This window comes from Leucoraja erinacea, chromosome 15 (assembly GCF_028641065.1).
Source record: "Leucoraja erinacea ecotype New England chromosome 15, Leri_hhj_1, whole genome shotgun sequence".
NCBI classification, from domain to species: domain Eukaryota; kingdom Metazoa; phylum Chordata; class Chondrichthyes; order Rajiformes; family Rajidae; genus Leucoraja; species Leucoraja erinaceus.
This window is the reverse complement of record NC_073391.1, coordinates 4410515-4426715: the sequence shown is the minus strand read 5'-3', so window position 1 is coordinate 4426715 and position 16201 is coordinate 4410515. Positions and strand designations below refer to the sequence as shown.

General features: G+C 43.1%; 1 protein-coding gene across 1 annotated transcript in view; it reads left to right on the top strand.

The window, feature by feature from the left end:
- Positions 1-14404, top strand: part of marchf5 (membrane-associated ring finger (C3HC4) 5) — a 70664-nt gene extending 56260 nt beyond the window's left edge. The window contains exons 4-6 of the mRNA XM_055646626.1: positions 934-1117; positions 11475-11641; positions 14211-14404. Of these exons, the coding sequence (XP_055502601.1) occupies positions 934-1117; positions 11475-11641; positions 14211-14324 (465 nt within the window). The 3' untranslated portion in view covers positions 14325-14404. The remainder of the gene's footprint in view (positions 1-933; positions 1118-11474; positions 11642-14210) is intronic.
- The last annotated feature ends 1797 nt before the right edge of the window (positions 14405-16201 follow it).

Below are 16201 nucleotides of genomic sequence, written 5' to 3'. Positions count from 1 at the left end.
GTCTCTCTCTCCTCCCCCCCCCCCATCCCTCTCTCTCTCTCCTCCCCCCCCCCCATCTCTCCCTCTCTCCCCATCCCTCCACCCTCTTTCCCATCCCCCCTCCCCCCCCCCCCCCCCCCCCCCCCCCCCCCCCCCCCATCTCTCTCCCCCCCCCCCCTCTCTCTCCTCCTCCACCCCCCCCCCCCTCTCCCTCCCCTCCCCCCCCCCTCCCCCCCCCCCCGTCTCTCTCTCCTCCCCCCCCCCCTCTCTCCTCCCCCCCCCCCCCGTCTCTCTCCCTCCCCCCCCCCTCTCTCCCCCCCTCTCCCCCCCCCCCCCCCCCCCCCCCCCCATCTCTCTCCTCCACCCCCCCTCTCTCACCTCTCTCCCCCCCATTTTCCCCCAAACCAACGGCCAGCAGCGCCGCTGTGTTTGAGGAGGGCGGCCCTGGCCCTGACCCTCCCCCGGGTGAAGCGTGGGGACGGATGGTTCCGGGGCACGCTGAGCACCACAGCCACTGCAACTACAACTACAACCGCACTTTTACATCAGTGGAACTGTCCCCACCAATCCAACCAACCTTTTGCCCAGTTCATGGGATTATATCAGTTCTGATTTTTTTGTATCAGCAAACAGGATTGCTAGGAGCATTAAAGCAAGTATTTATGTCGCTTGCTAACAGCATTAAACAGTCTAAAGAAGTGTAGATGACGGAAAAAAATATGCCCGCAGGCCGGATGATTTTCGGTTAAGGGCCGGATGCGGCCCATGGGCCATAGGTTGCCGACCCCTGCTTTAAGTGGACTTAGAAAATCTACAAAATAAAGTGATGATGTATCTAAAGTGCTGAGGATTACTGCAATACGACTGTTCTTTCGCAATCAACGTTGACAATCTCGCCTTTTGTAATTATTGACTGAATTATCAAAATGGTTAATGTGGATTTTTTACATTCAGGTTGTAGGTCATAAAGAAGGCCTGGATGTCATGGAGAGAGCGGACCCATTATTCCTCTTGATTGGACTTCCAACCATTCCAGTTATGCTTATTTTGGGCAAGATGATTCGCTGGGAGGACTATGTGCTGAGACTATGGCGAAAATACTCCAATAAATTGCAAATTTTAAACAGTATATTTCCAGGTAATCTAAAAACACCTAGTGGCATGTTTCCAGATAACGTGATTCAGCGGTGTGACCATCTAACGTGTCAATTGCTCATCTCTCTTACTTATAAAAATAAATTGCATCCTTTACTAAGAAATATTATCGATTTAGATTCCTAGTTCTTTCGGTTTGTTGAGAATGTGAACAGAAATCCTTCAATTTTCTTTTTGGTATTTGTGAGGAAACCAGCTCTCAAGTCAATGGGATCTTGAATTAAATGCAGCAGACTCCACTGTATCATCATGCTATTCAAGAATATGTGCAATAACAAATTAGAGTGTGTTTTGTGTGTGCATATATATATATATATATATGTGTGTATGTGTATGTGTGTGTGTGTATGTGTGTATATATTGTGATTTTTTTTTAGGGTGTAGCCAGAAATTTATGCACCTTCGTTATGTGAAAATGTAACTGGTCCTTTTATTTGAGTGAAGTAAAACAATTTGGATCATCATTAATTAGATATTTTATTTGGTGCTATCATTACATTACAAATCCTTAAATGCTAAGATAGTTCAGAATAAAGAGAAGTCTAGACTTTAGGGGTTGATACTAAATTGGGGTCGGGAAAATGACATCATTATTTGGCAGGATGACACTGGGAGCAACATTATTGTGGGAGTCATTTAAAGACCAGCTGAACAGAGTTCAGGACCGGCATAGTCCAGTAACGGGGGAGGGGAGGGCAAGGATGACAATGTAAGGGAACGTTGGTTGAGCGACCTGGGAAGGTCCTGAGGCATCCCTATAGGAGTGAGGAGAGCAGGATGAGGGAAATGAGGAGGGAGATGTGGTGGGAAGTGGGATGGTAGAGAGAGATGGGGGGGGGAGGTATGGAGGAGGGAGATGCCTCCTCCCAATCTACCCACACTCCTACCCCCTCTGCCCTCTGCCCCCTGCCCCCTTCCCCCTCCCCAAATACCTCCTTCCCTCTCCCTCTATACCCTCCCTCTCCCTACACTCTCCCTCTACACCCTCCCTCTCCCTACCATCCCCCTCCCTCTACCCTCCCTCGCTACTCCCCCCTCCCTCTCTACCCCCCCCTCCTCCTCTCCCTCTCGCCCCCTCCCTCTACCCCCCCCTCCATCTCTGCCCCCCTCCCTCTCTATCTACCCCCCCCCCCCCCTCTCTAACCCCCCCCCCCCCCCCCCTTCTCTCTACCCCCCTACCTCTCTAGGGATTGAAGAGGGAGGGTGAAGAGGAGGAGGAGGGGAGGGAGCTGGGGGATGAGGAGACATGAGCCACGCGCGGCGCAGTTGTGGGCTATGCGTGAGTGGTGGAATATTGCGTTGGTGGGGGGGGGGGGGGGGGGGAGGGGCGGCTTGTGTTGGGGGAACGGGTGTGGCGGAATCTTGCGTTGGGGGAGCTGACCCAATGGGCCTGCACTTGGGTCTGGTATATTTTAAAGACAAGGGTAACTGCAGAGAGGGTAGGGCCATTCAAAGACCAAGGTGGAAATTTATGCCTGGAGTAAGAGGATGCAGGTGAGGGACAAACCATATATGTTGCATCAGTATTCACCAAGGAGGAGGAAAGTGAGATCAGTGTGGAGTGCATAACGTGCTAGGCCATTTGGCAATCAACAGGACGCGGTCATGGGTCTCGTGAAGAGCATTGTATTGGATATTCCCAGGGCTTGATGGGATCTGTCCCACGTTATGGTGAGACAAGTGAAGAGATTGCTGGGGCCTTAACGAAGATCTTTATATCCTCTCGAGCCACAGGTGAAGTCCTGAGAGACTGGAGAGGAGTCAGCGTGTTCTTTTGTTTAACAAAAAGCTAGTGTCATCCCACTTTTTAAGGGTAGCTAATGTTATCCCACTTTTTAAGAAAGGCAGGAGTGAGAAAACAGGGGATTATAGACCAGTTAGCCTGACATCGGTGGTGAGGAAGATGCAGGATTCAATTATAAAAGATGAAATAGCGGCACATTTGGATAGCAGTAACAGGACCGGTCCGAGTCAGCATGGATTTATGAAGGGGAAATCATACCTGACTAATCTTCTGGAATTTTCTGAGGATGTAACTAGGAAAATGAACAAGGGAGAGCCAATGGATGTAGTGTACCTGGACTTTCAGGAAGCATTTGATAAGGTCCCACACAGGAGATTAGTGGGCAAAATTAGAGCACATGGTATTGGGGGTAGAGTGCTGACATGGATAGAAAATTTGTTGGCAGACAGGAAACAAAGAGCAGGGATAAACGGGTCCATTTCAGAAGGGCAGGCAGTGACTAGTGGAGTACCGCAAGACTCGGTGTTGGGTCCACAGCTATTTACAATATACATTAATGATTTAGATGAAGGGATTAAAAGTAGCATTAGCAAATTTACAGATGACACAAAGCTGGGTGGCAGGGTGAACTGTGAGGAGATTGCTATGAGGATGCAGGGTGATTTGGACAGGTTGGGTGAATAGGCAGATGCATGGCAGATGCAGTTTAATGTGGATAAATGTGAGGTTATCAACTTTGGTGGCAAAAACAGGAAGGCAGATTATTATCTGAATGGTGTCAAATTGGGAAAAGGGGAAGTACAATGGGATCTGGGTGACCTTGTTCATCAGTCACTGAAAGTAAGCATGCAGGTACAGCAGGCAATGAAGAAAGCGAATGGCATGTTGGCCTTCATAACAAGAGGAGTTGAGTATAGGAGCAAAGAGGTCCTTCTACAGTTGCACAGGGCCATAGTGAGAACACTCCTGGAGTATTGAGTGCAGTTTTGGTCCCCTAATTTGAAGAAGGACATTCTTGCTATTGAGGGAGTGCAGCGTAGGTTCACAAGGTTAATTCCCAGGATGGCAGGACTGTCATATGTTGATAGAATGGAGTGGCTTGTATACTCTGGAATTTAGAAGAATGAGAGGGGATCTTATTGAAACATATAAGATTATTATTAAGGCAGGAAAACATGTTCCAGATGTTGGGAGAGTCCAGAACCTGGGGCCACAGTTTAAGAATACGGGGTAAGCCATTTAGAACGGAGATAAAGAAAAACTTTTTCACACAGAGGGCTGTGAATCTGTGAAATTCTCTGCCTTAGAAGGCAGTGGAGGCCAATTCTCTGGATGCTTTCAAGAGACAGTTAGATAGAGCTCTTAAAGATAGCGGAGTAAGTGGATATGGGCAAAAGGCAGGAACGGGGTACTGATTGTGGATGATCAGCCATGATCACAATGAATGGCAGTGCTGGCTCGAAGGGCCGAATGGCCTACTCCTGCACCTATTGTCTATTGTCTAATGGAATTTATGATAATCTAGGATTTTTTTAAATGATGATCCTCGCATCAGAGGTAGAGAAGTTATGGGAGATTGGGAAAGGATTTACTCTCGTGGAATAGAGTTGGCCAATATGAGGCTGTGGGAAGGTCATATCTTAGAAACATAGGAAAATAGGTGCAGGAGTAGGCCATTCGGCCCTTCGAGCCAGCCATTCAATATGATCATGGCTGATCATCTAACATCAGTAACCTTTTCCTGCTTTTTCCCCATATGCCTTGATTCCTTTAGCCCTAAGAGCTATATCCAACTCTCTCTTGATACATCCAGTGAATTGGCCTCCATTACCTTCTGTGGCAGAGAATACCACAGATTCACAACTCTCTGGGTGAAAAAGTTTTTCCTCATCTCAGTCCTAAAAGCCCTACCCCTTATTCTTAAACTGTGACCCCTGGTTCTGGACTCCCCCAACATTGGCAACATTTTTCCTGCATCTAGCCTGTCCAATCCTTTAAGAATTTTATGTTTCTGTGAGATCTCCTCTCATCGTTCTAAATTCCAGTGAATACAAGCCCAGTTGACCAATTCTTTCACCATATGTCAGTCCTGCCATCCCGGGAATTAACCTGGTGAACCTACGCTGCACTCCCTCAACAGCAATAATGTCCTTCCTCAAATTAGGAGACCAAAATTGCACACAATACTCCAGGTGCAGTCTCACCAGGGCCCTGTACAATTCTCACCAGGACCCTGTACAACTGCAGTAGGACCTCTTTGCTCCTAAACTCAAATCCTCTTGTAATGAAGGCCAATGTGCTATTAGCTTTCTTCACTGCCTGCTTACTTTCAAACGTGGGTACACAAAAATGCTGGCGAAAGTCAGCGGGTGCAGCAGTATCTATGGAACGAAGGAAATAGGCAACGTTTCGGGCCGAAACGTTGCCTATTTCCTTCGCTCCATAGATGCTGCTGCACCCGCTGAGTTTCACCAGCATTTTTGTGTACCTTCGATTTTCCAGCATCTGCAGTTTCTTCTTAAATACTTTCAAACGTGATTGAGTTTTGTTTTGAAGAGGTAATAACGGTGATTATTGATGGTAGGGTAGTGTGGATGTTGTCTACAAGAATATTAGTCAGGCATTTGACAAAGTCCCTCATGGTAGGCTAATTAAGAAGATTAAGATGCATGGGGTGCGCAGTGATATTAGGATGCTATTCTAGCTGAAGGTCTATGGCCAGTGATCTGTGCTGGGTCCTCTGTCGGTCAGTGAGGATAAGTGCAAGTGTAGAGGGGGTTTCATATCAGTTACAGAGAGGGAAAGCGAAATGTTGGCTACAGTGTCATCCCAACAAATGTGAGGTGCTGCACTTTAGTAGGTAGAATGTATGTGGAAAGTATACAGTTAACGGCAAGACCTTTAATTGCATTGATGTACAGAGGGATCTTGGGGTCCACGTCCATGGCTCCCTGGAAGCAGCAACACAAGTACGTAGAGTGCTTAAGAAGGCATATAGTCTGCTTGCCTTCATCAGTTGAAGTATTGAGTAAAAGGAAATAATGTTGCAGGTTTATAAAACTTTGGTTAGGCTGCATTTGCAGTATTGCGTGTATTTAGGTCACCCCATTACAGGAAGCATGTGGAAGCTGTAGAGAAGGTGCAGAACAGGTTTATCAGAATGTTGAAACAAAGAACTGCATTTGCTGGTTAATACACAAACGGATATAAAGTGCTGGAGTAACTCAGTAGGTCAGGCGGAAACCATTTCTTCAGATTGATTGTTGGGGGGGGGGGAAAGAAGAAAGCTGGAAAGGGAATAGCCAGGACAAAGCATGGACGGTAATGGGTTAAGTCCGGGTCAGAACTTGTCGGGGAGCAGTAGAAAGCACAGAGGGGGAGCAGTGAGAGAGGGTCTCACATAAATCTCATCGGAGAGAGGAGGAGAACTTCGTAAAAGTAGGCATACCGTGAGATTTTGTAGTGGAGCAGTCCAAATGTAGAAACCAAGAACTACAGATGCTGATTAATACACAATAAGAGCAAAGTGCTGGAGTAACTCGGCAGGTCAGGCAGCATTTTTTGTCTACTGTGAGTCTTAGATGTCGTTGATTGGTACTTCTGTTATCCTTCCTTCGTATCTTTATTATCTTCAAGTGGATGGAAAATTCTACAAATGTGCTTTTTTTTGGTAATCTGCATTGTTGGATATTTTAACAGTTCATCTTAACTTGAAGATACCTCTTCATTTCAATTCCTTATGTTGGCCCACTATCCAGTTTGGTCCACACCTGCCTGTGTTGCCATAAAGTGATGATGATTACGGAGATACCACCATCTTTCAGATTGTAGTTGACCACTGTTTCTGAAGTAACTTGCGAAGTAAGCCAATTAGCTGAAGTCAAGAAACCAAGTGCCTCTGGAATACTTTCTGCTGATGTCCCTAAAAAAGAAATGACTGTTCATACAAGATTATTTGCACATTGGGGATGTTATGTACCGAATTCCAATAGTTAGTGGAGGACTCGCATGATGCTGTTAGTTTCTTTGACAGAATGGTACTATATTTGAATATTGCAGTTCAAATTATCTGAAGCATGAAGAGTCGGCACACACAAACGTCAAACAACTGATATAATCAAAAGATTGTAGAGTGGATTGTAGAGTAACCTAACATAAAAAGGATTTGGTTTCTGTCCTTTCAAATATCTGAGCTTCAATGTAAGCTGGAATGGTGGAAATTTTCATTACTATGCAGATGTTTATATAATATACAAAATATTCATGCTGACTGTAAATTGAATGTCAAGAATAAATAGGGAATGTAGAGATTTTATTTCGTCCACATTTATGTATGAGATAATATATATGACATAGTCATATAGACATCATCATCGTCGGCGGTCACTCGAAACGAGTATGACTGTCCTCTCATGGAGGATGCCTGTGCATGACTTTGTTTAACGTGGGGAGATTGGTGCACAGACAGCCACCACACGGTCCTTGACAGATCTGGGTCAGAATCCAGTAGCATGGAATCCAAGACGACCAGAGACCCTTTTCTGCTTCTGCCTTCATCCACCTTTCCAGCCGTTGTGACGCTCCACTCAAGTCAGCCATCATCCTCCGCCTGTTCCACCGTTGAGGTCTTGTGGATTGCTCTTTGTCAGAGATCTCCCCCTCGACCTTACCGCCATGGATGACCCTACCAGGAGCATGGCTCCAGACGGCATCGATCTCAGGATCTCAAGACCACTCAAGCTTCTCCACCACGACACGGTGACAATCCAGAGTCATAGAGTGATACAGTGTAGAAACAGGCCCTTTGGCCCAACTTGCCCACACCAGCCAACATGTCCCAGCTGCACTAGTACCACCTGCCTGCATTTGATCCGTATCCCTCCAAACCTGTCCTATCCATGTTCCTGTCTAACTGTTTGTTAAATGTTGGGATAGTCCCAGCCTCAACTACCTCCTCTGGCAGATTGTTCCATACACCCACCATCCTTTGTTTGAAAAAGTTACCCCTCAGATTCTTATTAAATCTTATCTCCTTCACCTTAACCCTATATCCTCTCATCCTCAATTCACCTACTCTGGGCAAGAAACTCTGCATCTACCTGATCTATTCTTCTCATGATCTTTTACACCTCTATAAAATCACCCCTCATCCTCCTGTGCTCCGAGGAATTGAGTCCCAGCCTACTCAACATCTCCCTATAGTTCAGACCCTCTAGTCCTGGCAACATCCTCGTAAATCTTCTCTGTACCCTTTCCAGCTTGACAACATCTTTCCCATAACATAGTGCCCAGAACTGAACATAATACTCTAAATGCGGCCTCACCAACGTCTTATACAACTGCAGCATGACCTCCCAACTTCTATACTCAAAACTCTGGCTGATGAAGGCCAATGTACTGAAAACTTTTTTGACCACCCTATCTACCTGTGACTCCACCGTCAACGAACCATGCACCTGCACTCCTAGAACTCCCTCTGCTCTACAACACTCCCCAGAGCCCTACCATTCTACCATAGGTCGTGCCCATGTTTGACGTCCCAAATTCAACACCTCGCATTTCTCTGTATTACAATTCCATCAACCGTTCCTCTGCCCATGTGGCCAATCGATCAAGATCCTACTGCAATTTTTCACAACCATCTTCACTATCTGCAAAACCATCCAATTTTGTATTATCTGCAAATTGACTAAGCTTGCCATGTATGTTCTCATCCAAATCATTGATATAGATGACAAACAGTAACAGGCCCAGCACCGACTCCTCAGGCACACACCACCAGTCACAGGCCTCCAGTTCGAGGAGCAAGCTTCTACCATCACCCTCTGCTTCCTCCCATGAAATCAATTTTTTATCCATTCAGCTATCTCTGATCCCATGCGATCTAGCCTTCCAGAGCAGCCTACCATGCGGAACTGTCAAATGCTTGTCGAGATGAGATGATCTAAAATCTAGTTCTCACCTATGGCGCATTATCAAAGTTCAAGTTGCTTTAAGAGCAGCTGTCCATGAAGGCCCATGTCCTGGTGGCGTAGCAGGGCCAAACCAAGTTGTTTTCCTCTGTGCCGCTGCAGACCACGTCCGATCCGCATACTCAGTCTCTTGGAGCGGCATCACATCCAGTCGAGCTCCAGGCTGCTACAAGGCCTCCATCCTTGGCCTCGGTACGGATCCTCAAATTAGCCAACTAACCATAACCCTTTTCCGCGCCTGACCATCGTTCAGCCTTTGTGCCCCAGGGTACCTCCCACAGCCGACCTTGAGGGTGCAGAAGGTAAGACCCTGGCTCCGCTTACCGCTCCATTGATCTTTATCATTTCTTGATCATGATCTTGATCATTTCTGCCAACACGGCCACCATCTGGACTCTCTCCCCCTCCTCTCTGATCCTCGGGGACAAGCAGGGGCTGGGCTCAGCAGCTTCCCTCTCAAAGACAGGCTTCCAGCTCTGCGGCAGGCGAACCAGGCCTGCTGCCAAAGGAAAGATACTACACTATACTTTTTAGCCACTTGAGGCACCAGAGATTTTGTTTTAGTAATCTCAACAATCTTACTGTCTTTTTTCTTAAATATACTGCATTTTAAATATTGTGTAAATAGACAGTTTTGAGGACTTTTATTTTTATGCTACTAATGAGTATGTTCATTAATTTTTCCACAAGAGAGGATTGCCGTTTCCATTAACCTTTTATTGCCTTACTAGTGCAAAGTAGAAGCCTCCCCATGCAGCCAATAATGCCAGGTGATAGAGATCTTTCCTTAAGTAGATAAAATGTGGAATGCCTATATTCTGATAAATTTGCCCTCTCAAATTGTTAGCTAAAAGGCAATGGCCCATACTTAGTCACGTGTGTGGCCAAAAATATGAAAAATTGTGGAATACGTCTCTTCTAATTCTGAAAGCATTACAAGTATATTGTTTTGTACTGAATATATGATTCGTATTTTTCCAAAGTTTATCGTGAAATATTTATGTTATGCCGACAATGTTTGTTTAGGGCCAGAGGTTAACTATGACTGGTCACGTGTGTGACCTCACTTGAATGCATTTTTTTTCCATAGCTCAGTTTTATTTTACTAACTTTGAATTTTAAAAAGCTAGAATGTTCATATCTTTAGCAGACATGCTTGGTAGTTCTGTAGGTGGGAAAATAGTAATGAATAAGATTGATCTCCTACAAGAATTTGATTTTAATGTATGTGATGCCATCTGGTCACGTGTGTGACATTTTGGTCCACTTTCCAAAGAATGGCCCTATAGACTAAAGAGATATAGGCTCATAATGAGCAGAACCAAGCTCATGGTTGTACCTCGGGCAGCTTATGTTGGAAAAGCATTTTCGACAACAGTAGTGTCAAACATAAGGTGTGCTCACGCTGTACTGGTCCTGTATAAACAGAGGCCATCTTGATGGTGGCTTTCGATGTACAATGCCACTATTACCATTAACTTTTTCCCCAAATGAAAGGGTAATGCCCCAAAACCATGTTAAGTAAAAATGTAAATAATTAATTTTGGGTAAAAAGGTAAACAAATAATTTGTTTTAAGTTTAAAAAAGGGTAAATAATTAATTATAAAAATTGAAACATTCATGTAACTTAACAGGGCAAGAAAATGTTTGTCATGTGTTGTGGAATCGTTTGCCAACTAAATGAACGATGCCACAATTATTTTCAATATTGTATGACTGAGGGTATTAGAAAGATGATAAGTAGATACTGTAATGCAGGTATTCGACCTACCGTGTCCAACTCCAGCCACCTGGTTCAGTTCTAATCTCCCATCCAGTTAACATGGTGGCTCAGCTGGTAGAGCCACTGCTTCCCAGTGCCAGAGATCCAGGTTTGATCCTAAACTTGCGTGCTGTCTGAGTGTGGAGTTGGCACGTTATCTCTCTGACTGCGTGAGTTTCCTCCGGGTACGTGGGTTTCTTCCCACATCCCCACAATGTGTGAGTTTGTAGGTTAATTGGCATCTGTAAAATTGCCCCTAATGTGTAGGGAGTGGATACAAAAGTGGGATAATAGAATGGGTGTGAACGGGTGATTGAAGGTCGGCTTGGACTCGGTTGGCTGAAGGGCCTGTTTCCATGCTGTATCTTTCAATCCATTTAATTCCCCCTGTGACAGCATGGGTTTCTGGCATTCCATCGGTGCTCCGGTTTCCTCCACTTCCCAAAGACAATGATTGAATTTGGTGTTGTTAATCTTATTAGGAAGAATAAAAAAAATGAGTTGTCTCTAAGATTAGTGTTCATGGTTGGCACAGACTTGGTGAGCTGTCGAGCCCGTTTCTATGCTGTATGAACCTGTGACAAAGGACTTTCTTCAGAATGTTATTATTCTAGAATTAATATTTCAGAATTGTGTACCACTGCTTTCTTACAATGAGACGGTTTGCCTCTGACTTTTAATCATAATTTTTTAATCTGGTGCATTGTCATTTAGATGTGATTTTTATTTATTCTTATTAATATTTTCAATATTTTAGCAGGTGAATATTTTCAGTGCCATTTTGTTCTGACAGGTGGGAAGTGTTTACCTTGTTTTGTGAATTTTTCTTTGTTTATCCTTTTCCTATTTTTATTCTCACAGGAATAGGCTGCCCAGTTCCTCGTGTTCCTGCCGAGGCCAGCCCCCTAGCAGATCACGTGTCAGCTACTCGCATTCTTTGTGGGGCTTTGGTTTTTCCCACTATTGCCACGATAGTTGGTAAATTAATGTTCAGCAGTGTCAACTCAAACTTGCAAAGGACAATTTTGGTGAGCAGTGTTCTTGAACATAATTTAAGTTTGCTTTGAAGCATATTCTCATCCCAAACTGTTGGGCACAAGTTTTACACCTTGTATGTTTGTTCATCGTTATCTGTTCAAAGTTCTTAAAGATATTTTTGCTGATGGAATGACTTCAGTTATTAACATGAACATCAGCAGAAAAGGAAGTTTCTGAACATACAAATGTCGACATTAAGTTCGGTGGTTAGCTCAAGGACAGAAAATCTTGCCCAGGCAGAGGGGCAAAGTTTGGGATGAGTTTAATGTAGATCATATCTGCCTTCATAAATGTAGAAGTTTTACTTGAAGGAAAGTTGTCCTCCCAATATCCAATATTTATTTCTTTATGAACACAACCAAGGAGAGTACTTGGTCATTTTCTTGTTGTTTATCTTGAGATTTCCAATGTGCAAATTGGCAAACTCATTTTGCTGCTTTGTGACTCCAATTTGAATCTACTGCAGGGTCATTGAAACACCTCTAGATGTCCTGAGGTCATATATTCACAGCACGGTTCTTAAAGATGTTCTTGAGATGATAGCTCCTTCTGTCAGTCTAATGGACACACATACAAGAAATTATTCTGTGGCAATATAAAGATTTTCCTGTGACCAAAGGAAACGTCAACAATCCATGATCCAATGAGGTCAAATAGTCCAAGGTGCGGCAAACTCAAACAAGACTAAAGCCAATATTTAGTGCAATGGGAACAGTTGAAACATATTATTTTGTTCCCTAGTTTTAATTTCTAGATTGACCCTTTGGCCCAACTTTTAACATGTCGACCTAGATGCCCCATCTAAGATAGTCCTATTTGCCTGCATTTTTCCCATATCCCTCTCAACCTTTCCTATCCATGTACCTGTCCAAATGTGTCTTAGATATTATTTTTGTACCTGCCTCAACCAAGTCCTCTTGCAGCTAGTTCTCTATACCCACTGCCCTCTGGATGGAAAATGTTGCCCCTCAAGTTCTTATTAAATCTTTCCCCTCTCCTTCATCCAAACCTTCCTATTTCTTCATTGTGCTACCCTGGGAAAAAGACAGTGCATTCACCCTATGTATTCCCCACATGATTTTATACATCTCTATAAGATCACCCCTCAGCTTCCTGCACTCCATGGGATAACGTCCTAGCCTGCCCAATATCTCCCTATAGCTTAGGCCCTCAAGTCTTGGCAACAGTCTCTTAGATCTTCTCTGCACTCTTTCCAACTTAATCTTATTTGCTATAACAGTGACCAAAACAGAGCACAATATTCTGTTACCTCGCCAACTTCTTGTACAACATCCCAATTTCAATACTCAATTCCCTGAAAGTGGGGACACGGGTAGATGAGGTGGTGAAGCTTCTTGGCACTTTTGCTTTTATCAGTCGGGTAATTATTACTGGTACTCCAATATTTCTGCTGTACAACACTCACCAGTCCTCTACCATTCACTGTGAAGGTCCTGTCCTGATTTGACTTCCCAAAATATAGCGCCTCACACTTGTTTGAATTAATCTCAATTTACCATTCCTTGGCCCATTTGAGCAACTGACCAAGATCCTGCTGTAATTCATGATAACCATCTTCTCTTTCCAAGATACCACCTATTTCACCGTCATCTGCAGACTTGCTAATCATGCTTTCTACATTCTCATCCAAACCATTGATGTAGATGGCAAGCAGCAATGGGGCCCTGCACAGATCCCTGAAGCACATCACTAGTTGCAGGCATCCAGTCTGAAAAACAACCTTCCACCACCACCTTCTGCTTCCTTTCATGAAGCCGATTCTGTACCCAGTACAGCTCTCCCTGGATCCCCTGCAATCTCACCTTCCAAAGCAGCCTACCATGCGGAACCTTATCAAAAGCTTTATATTTGTACGGTCAGTATATAGATTCAGCTTTATCCTTCAAGGGTACAAATGATTAACCTAAATGCCACAATTTCTGGGACTAAAACACAATGAATTTCCCAGATTTGTGCCGATGCATAGAGTACGTAAAATGGTGCTCCATTGGTGATCTGTCATAACAAAAAATGAGGCCAGCACTCATTTTTACTTGGAACATGTCTCTAAAAATGTTGGTGTGAAGAAGGGAAGACAGGGCAATATTGTTTCCTCTTAGATAGCATAAATTTAACCCTAAAATAAAATAGTATGGTTTTATGGAAATTATTTAAATGATATGCTTCTGGTTCTGCAACAAAATTCAGTCACTTTGATGAATACTGGATAACACCAAACCCGCACTCATATCCTATAGATCATCAAGTTCAGAATTTAAAATTGTGCATCTACACATTCACTAAGTAATATATGTTTTTCTTGCTCATAGATTCAAACCTTTTTGTTCCTTGACCTCATTCTGATTTATGCTGAATCATTCTTACTGCATGCAACCTTTATTCCATGTTAAATGTTATTTTGATTTAAATTGACCCCTAAAGAATGAAAATTCAAATTGAACATTGGAAAAGGAGAGGAATAAGGCTGATTGGAACGTGATATTATACTTGAGCAGATTTTGACTGCGTATTAAATATTCTTGTTTGTTCATTTAACAGGGTGGTATTGCCTTTGTAGCTATCAAAGGGGCTTTTAAAGTGTACTTCAAGCAGCAACAGTATTTGCGCCAGGCCCACCGCAAGATATTGAATTTTCCAGAAGAGGAAGCATGAGAAGTCTGACTGCGGCTGGTTGATGTGCTGTCATTCTTACTTAGCAGTTGAGCATTATAAGTTAGATTCTGTTGTTTTATGGTATTGTGGGTATGCTGCTGGTGCAGACTAATGTACACATTTTTAAAAACAAAATAAAGCACTTTCATTTGGCTAAAACTGGCAGCAAATGCTAGCAGTGATCATTGAACCCGACAATGTGATTTGCTTTGGTTACTTTTTAAGCACTTTCTTTACAGTGATCTGGCAGCGTAATATTTAATTAGTATTGCATCTAGACTAACCTTTCTGCAAAGCAGCAAATGTTATAGTTTTCAGAACCTTGCATTTTATTTTTTGCTGACTGTACAGTTTATTTTCAAAAATTGTAAATTGTCTATTGTACCTTTGTGCATCAAGTCCTTTTAAACCTTAGCTGTACTTTTTCCGTTTATTAAGCTCCAGCTAAATATTGTTTCTCTTATTTTATTCAGTGATTACACTATGTTCCATAAACACTAAGATAAGTACAATATTTGGTGGCTTTTTCATAGTTGACAAATAATTTATTCAACTTTGTACCAGATTACTGAAGGACAATTTTTAAGGTAGTTTCTGGTTATAGAGATGATCTTTACATTTTGGGTCGTGGTTGCTTTTGAAACCATTTGTGTAATGTGTAAGATTTTTATTTAGCATATGTTATTGATGACCAGAATTAAACTTGGTTCCAGGTCCCTGCTGTAAACTTGTTTTCTCTTATTCCCCCCCCTCCCCCCAAATTTCACTGCTACCACCAAAAATACCTTCTGCATCTTTCAACATTTTCTTTTCTTTACTGTCTTTAACTGTGGCAAGGCAGTTAAATCTATTCGTAAACTACCATATCAGTGATCTTGTTTGAACATGTATTGATTGTACAGTATTCCCTATTGATCTGTAGACTTCATTGGCCAAAATGTATCATAAATAAAACATTTATAATAAAAATTCTTGATGTTTTCTCTTTAGTGATGAATGGTTTTCTGGATCGTAGCTGGAGGATTAGACGAGCAGTAATTGAAGTATAGTTATACAGCACAAACAAATGTGGTCCGTTCATTGTGTGCATCTCTATTGTATGTACACACCTCAACCCAAGGCCAGTTTATCCCCCGTCTCCAATGCTCTTCAATTATCACTTTTTTAAAAAAAGACAGGAATAATTATCTCTGATGAAGGGTCATTGAACCAAAACCTTAACTTTATTTCTCCACAGATGGCGCAGGACCTGCTGAGTATTTCCAGTATTTTTGACTTGGGAATTGGACAAAAACAGGGTGAAATAATAGATTGATCTAGATTGATAAAGATCGGAGATGTAGCAAGTGAAAAGAGTTCAGGAACGAATGGAAGTTATACAATCCAGACTCTCTACCACTGATAATGAAATGTGGAGAGAATAATGAAGGGTGACGTTGTAGTGGCCATTTGGCCTGTTTTGCATGTCATTGATGATGGCATGTGCCTTTAAATTTTAGACTGCCCGTTATATTGTGGATGGGATTTATGGTGTGTTTTTGGGCGTGTTTGGAGCTTAGATGCTTGCGCAGAAGTCGTTAGTATAGTGGTTTAATATCCCTGCTTGTCACGCAGTAGTATGGCCACTTTTTTAATGTTTATTAATAATTGCTTCATTATATACTCGGAACAATTAGGAGCCGGTATGTAGTGGCCATTTGGCCTGTTTTGCATGTCATTGATGATGGCATGTGCCTTTAAATTTTAGACTGCCCGTTATATTGTGGATGGGATTTATGGTGTGTTTTTGGGCGTGTTTGGAGCTTAGATGCTTGCGCAGAAGTTTAATTTTTAGATTAGTTTGGAGAGACGATGGGGAAGGTTAACCCTTCGGCCAT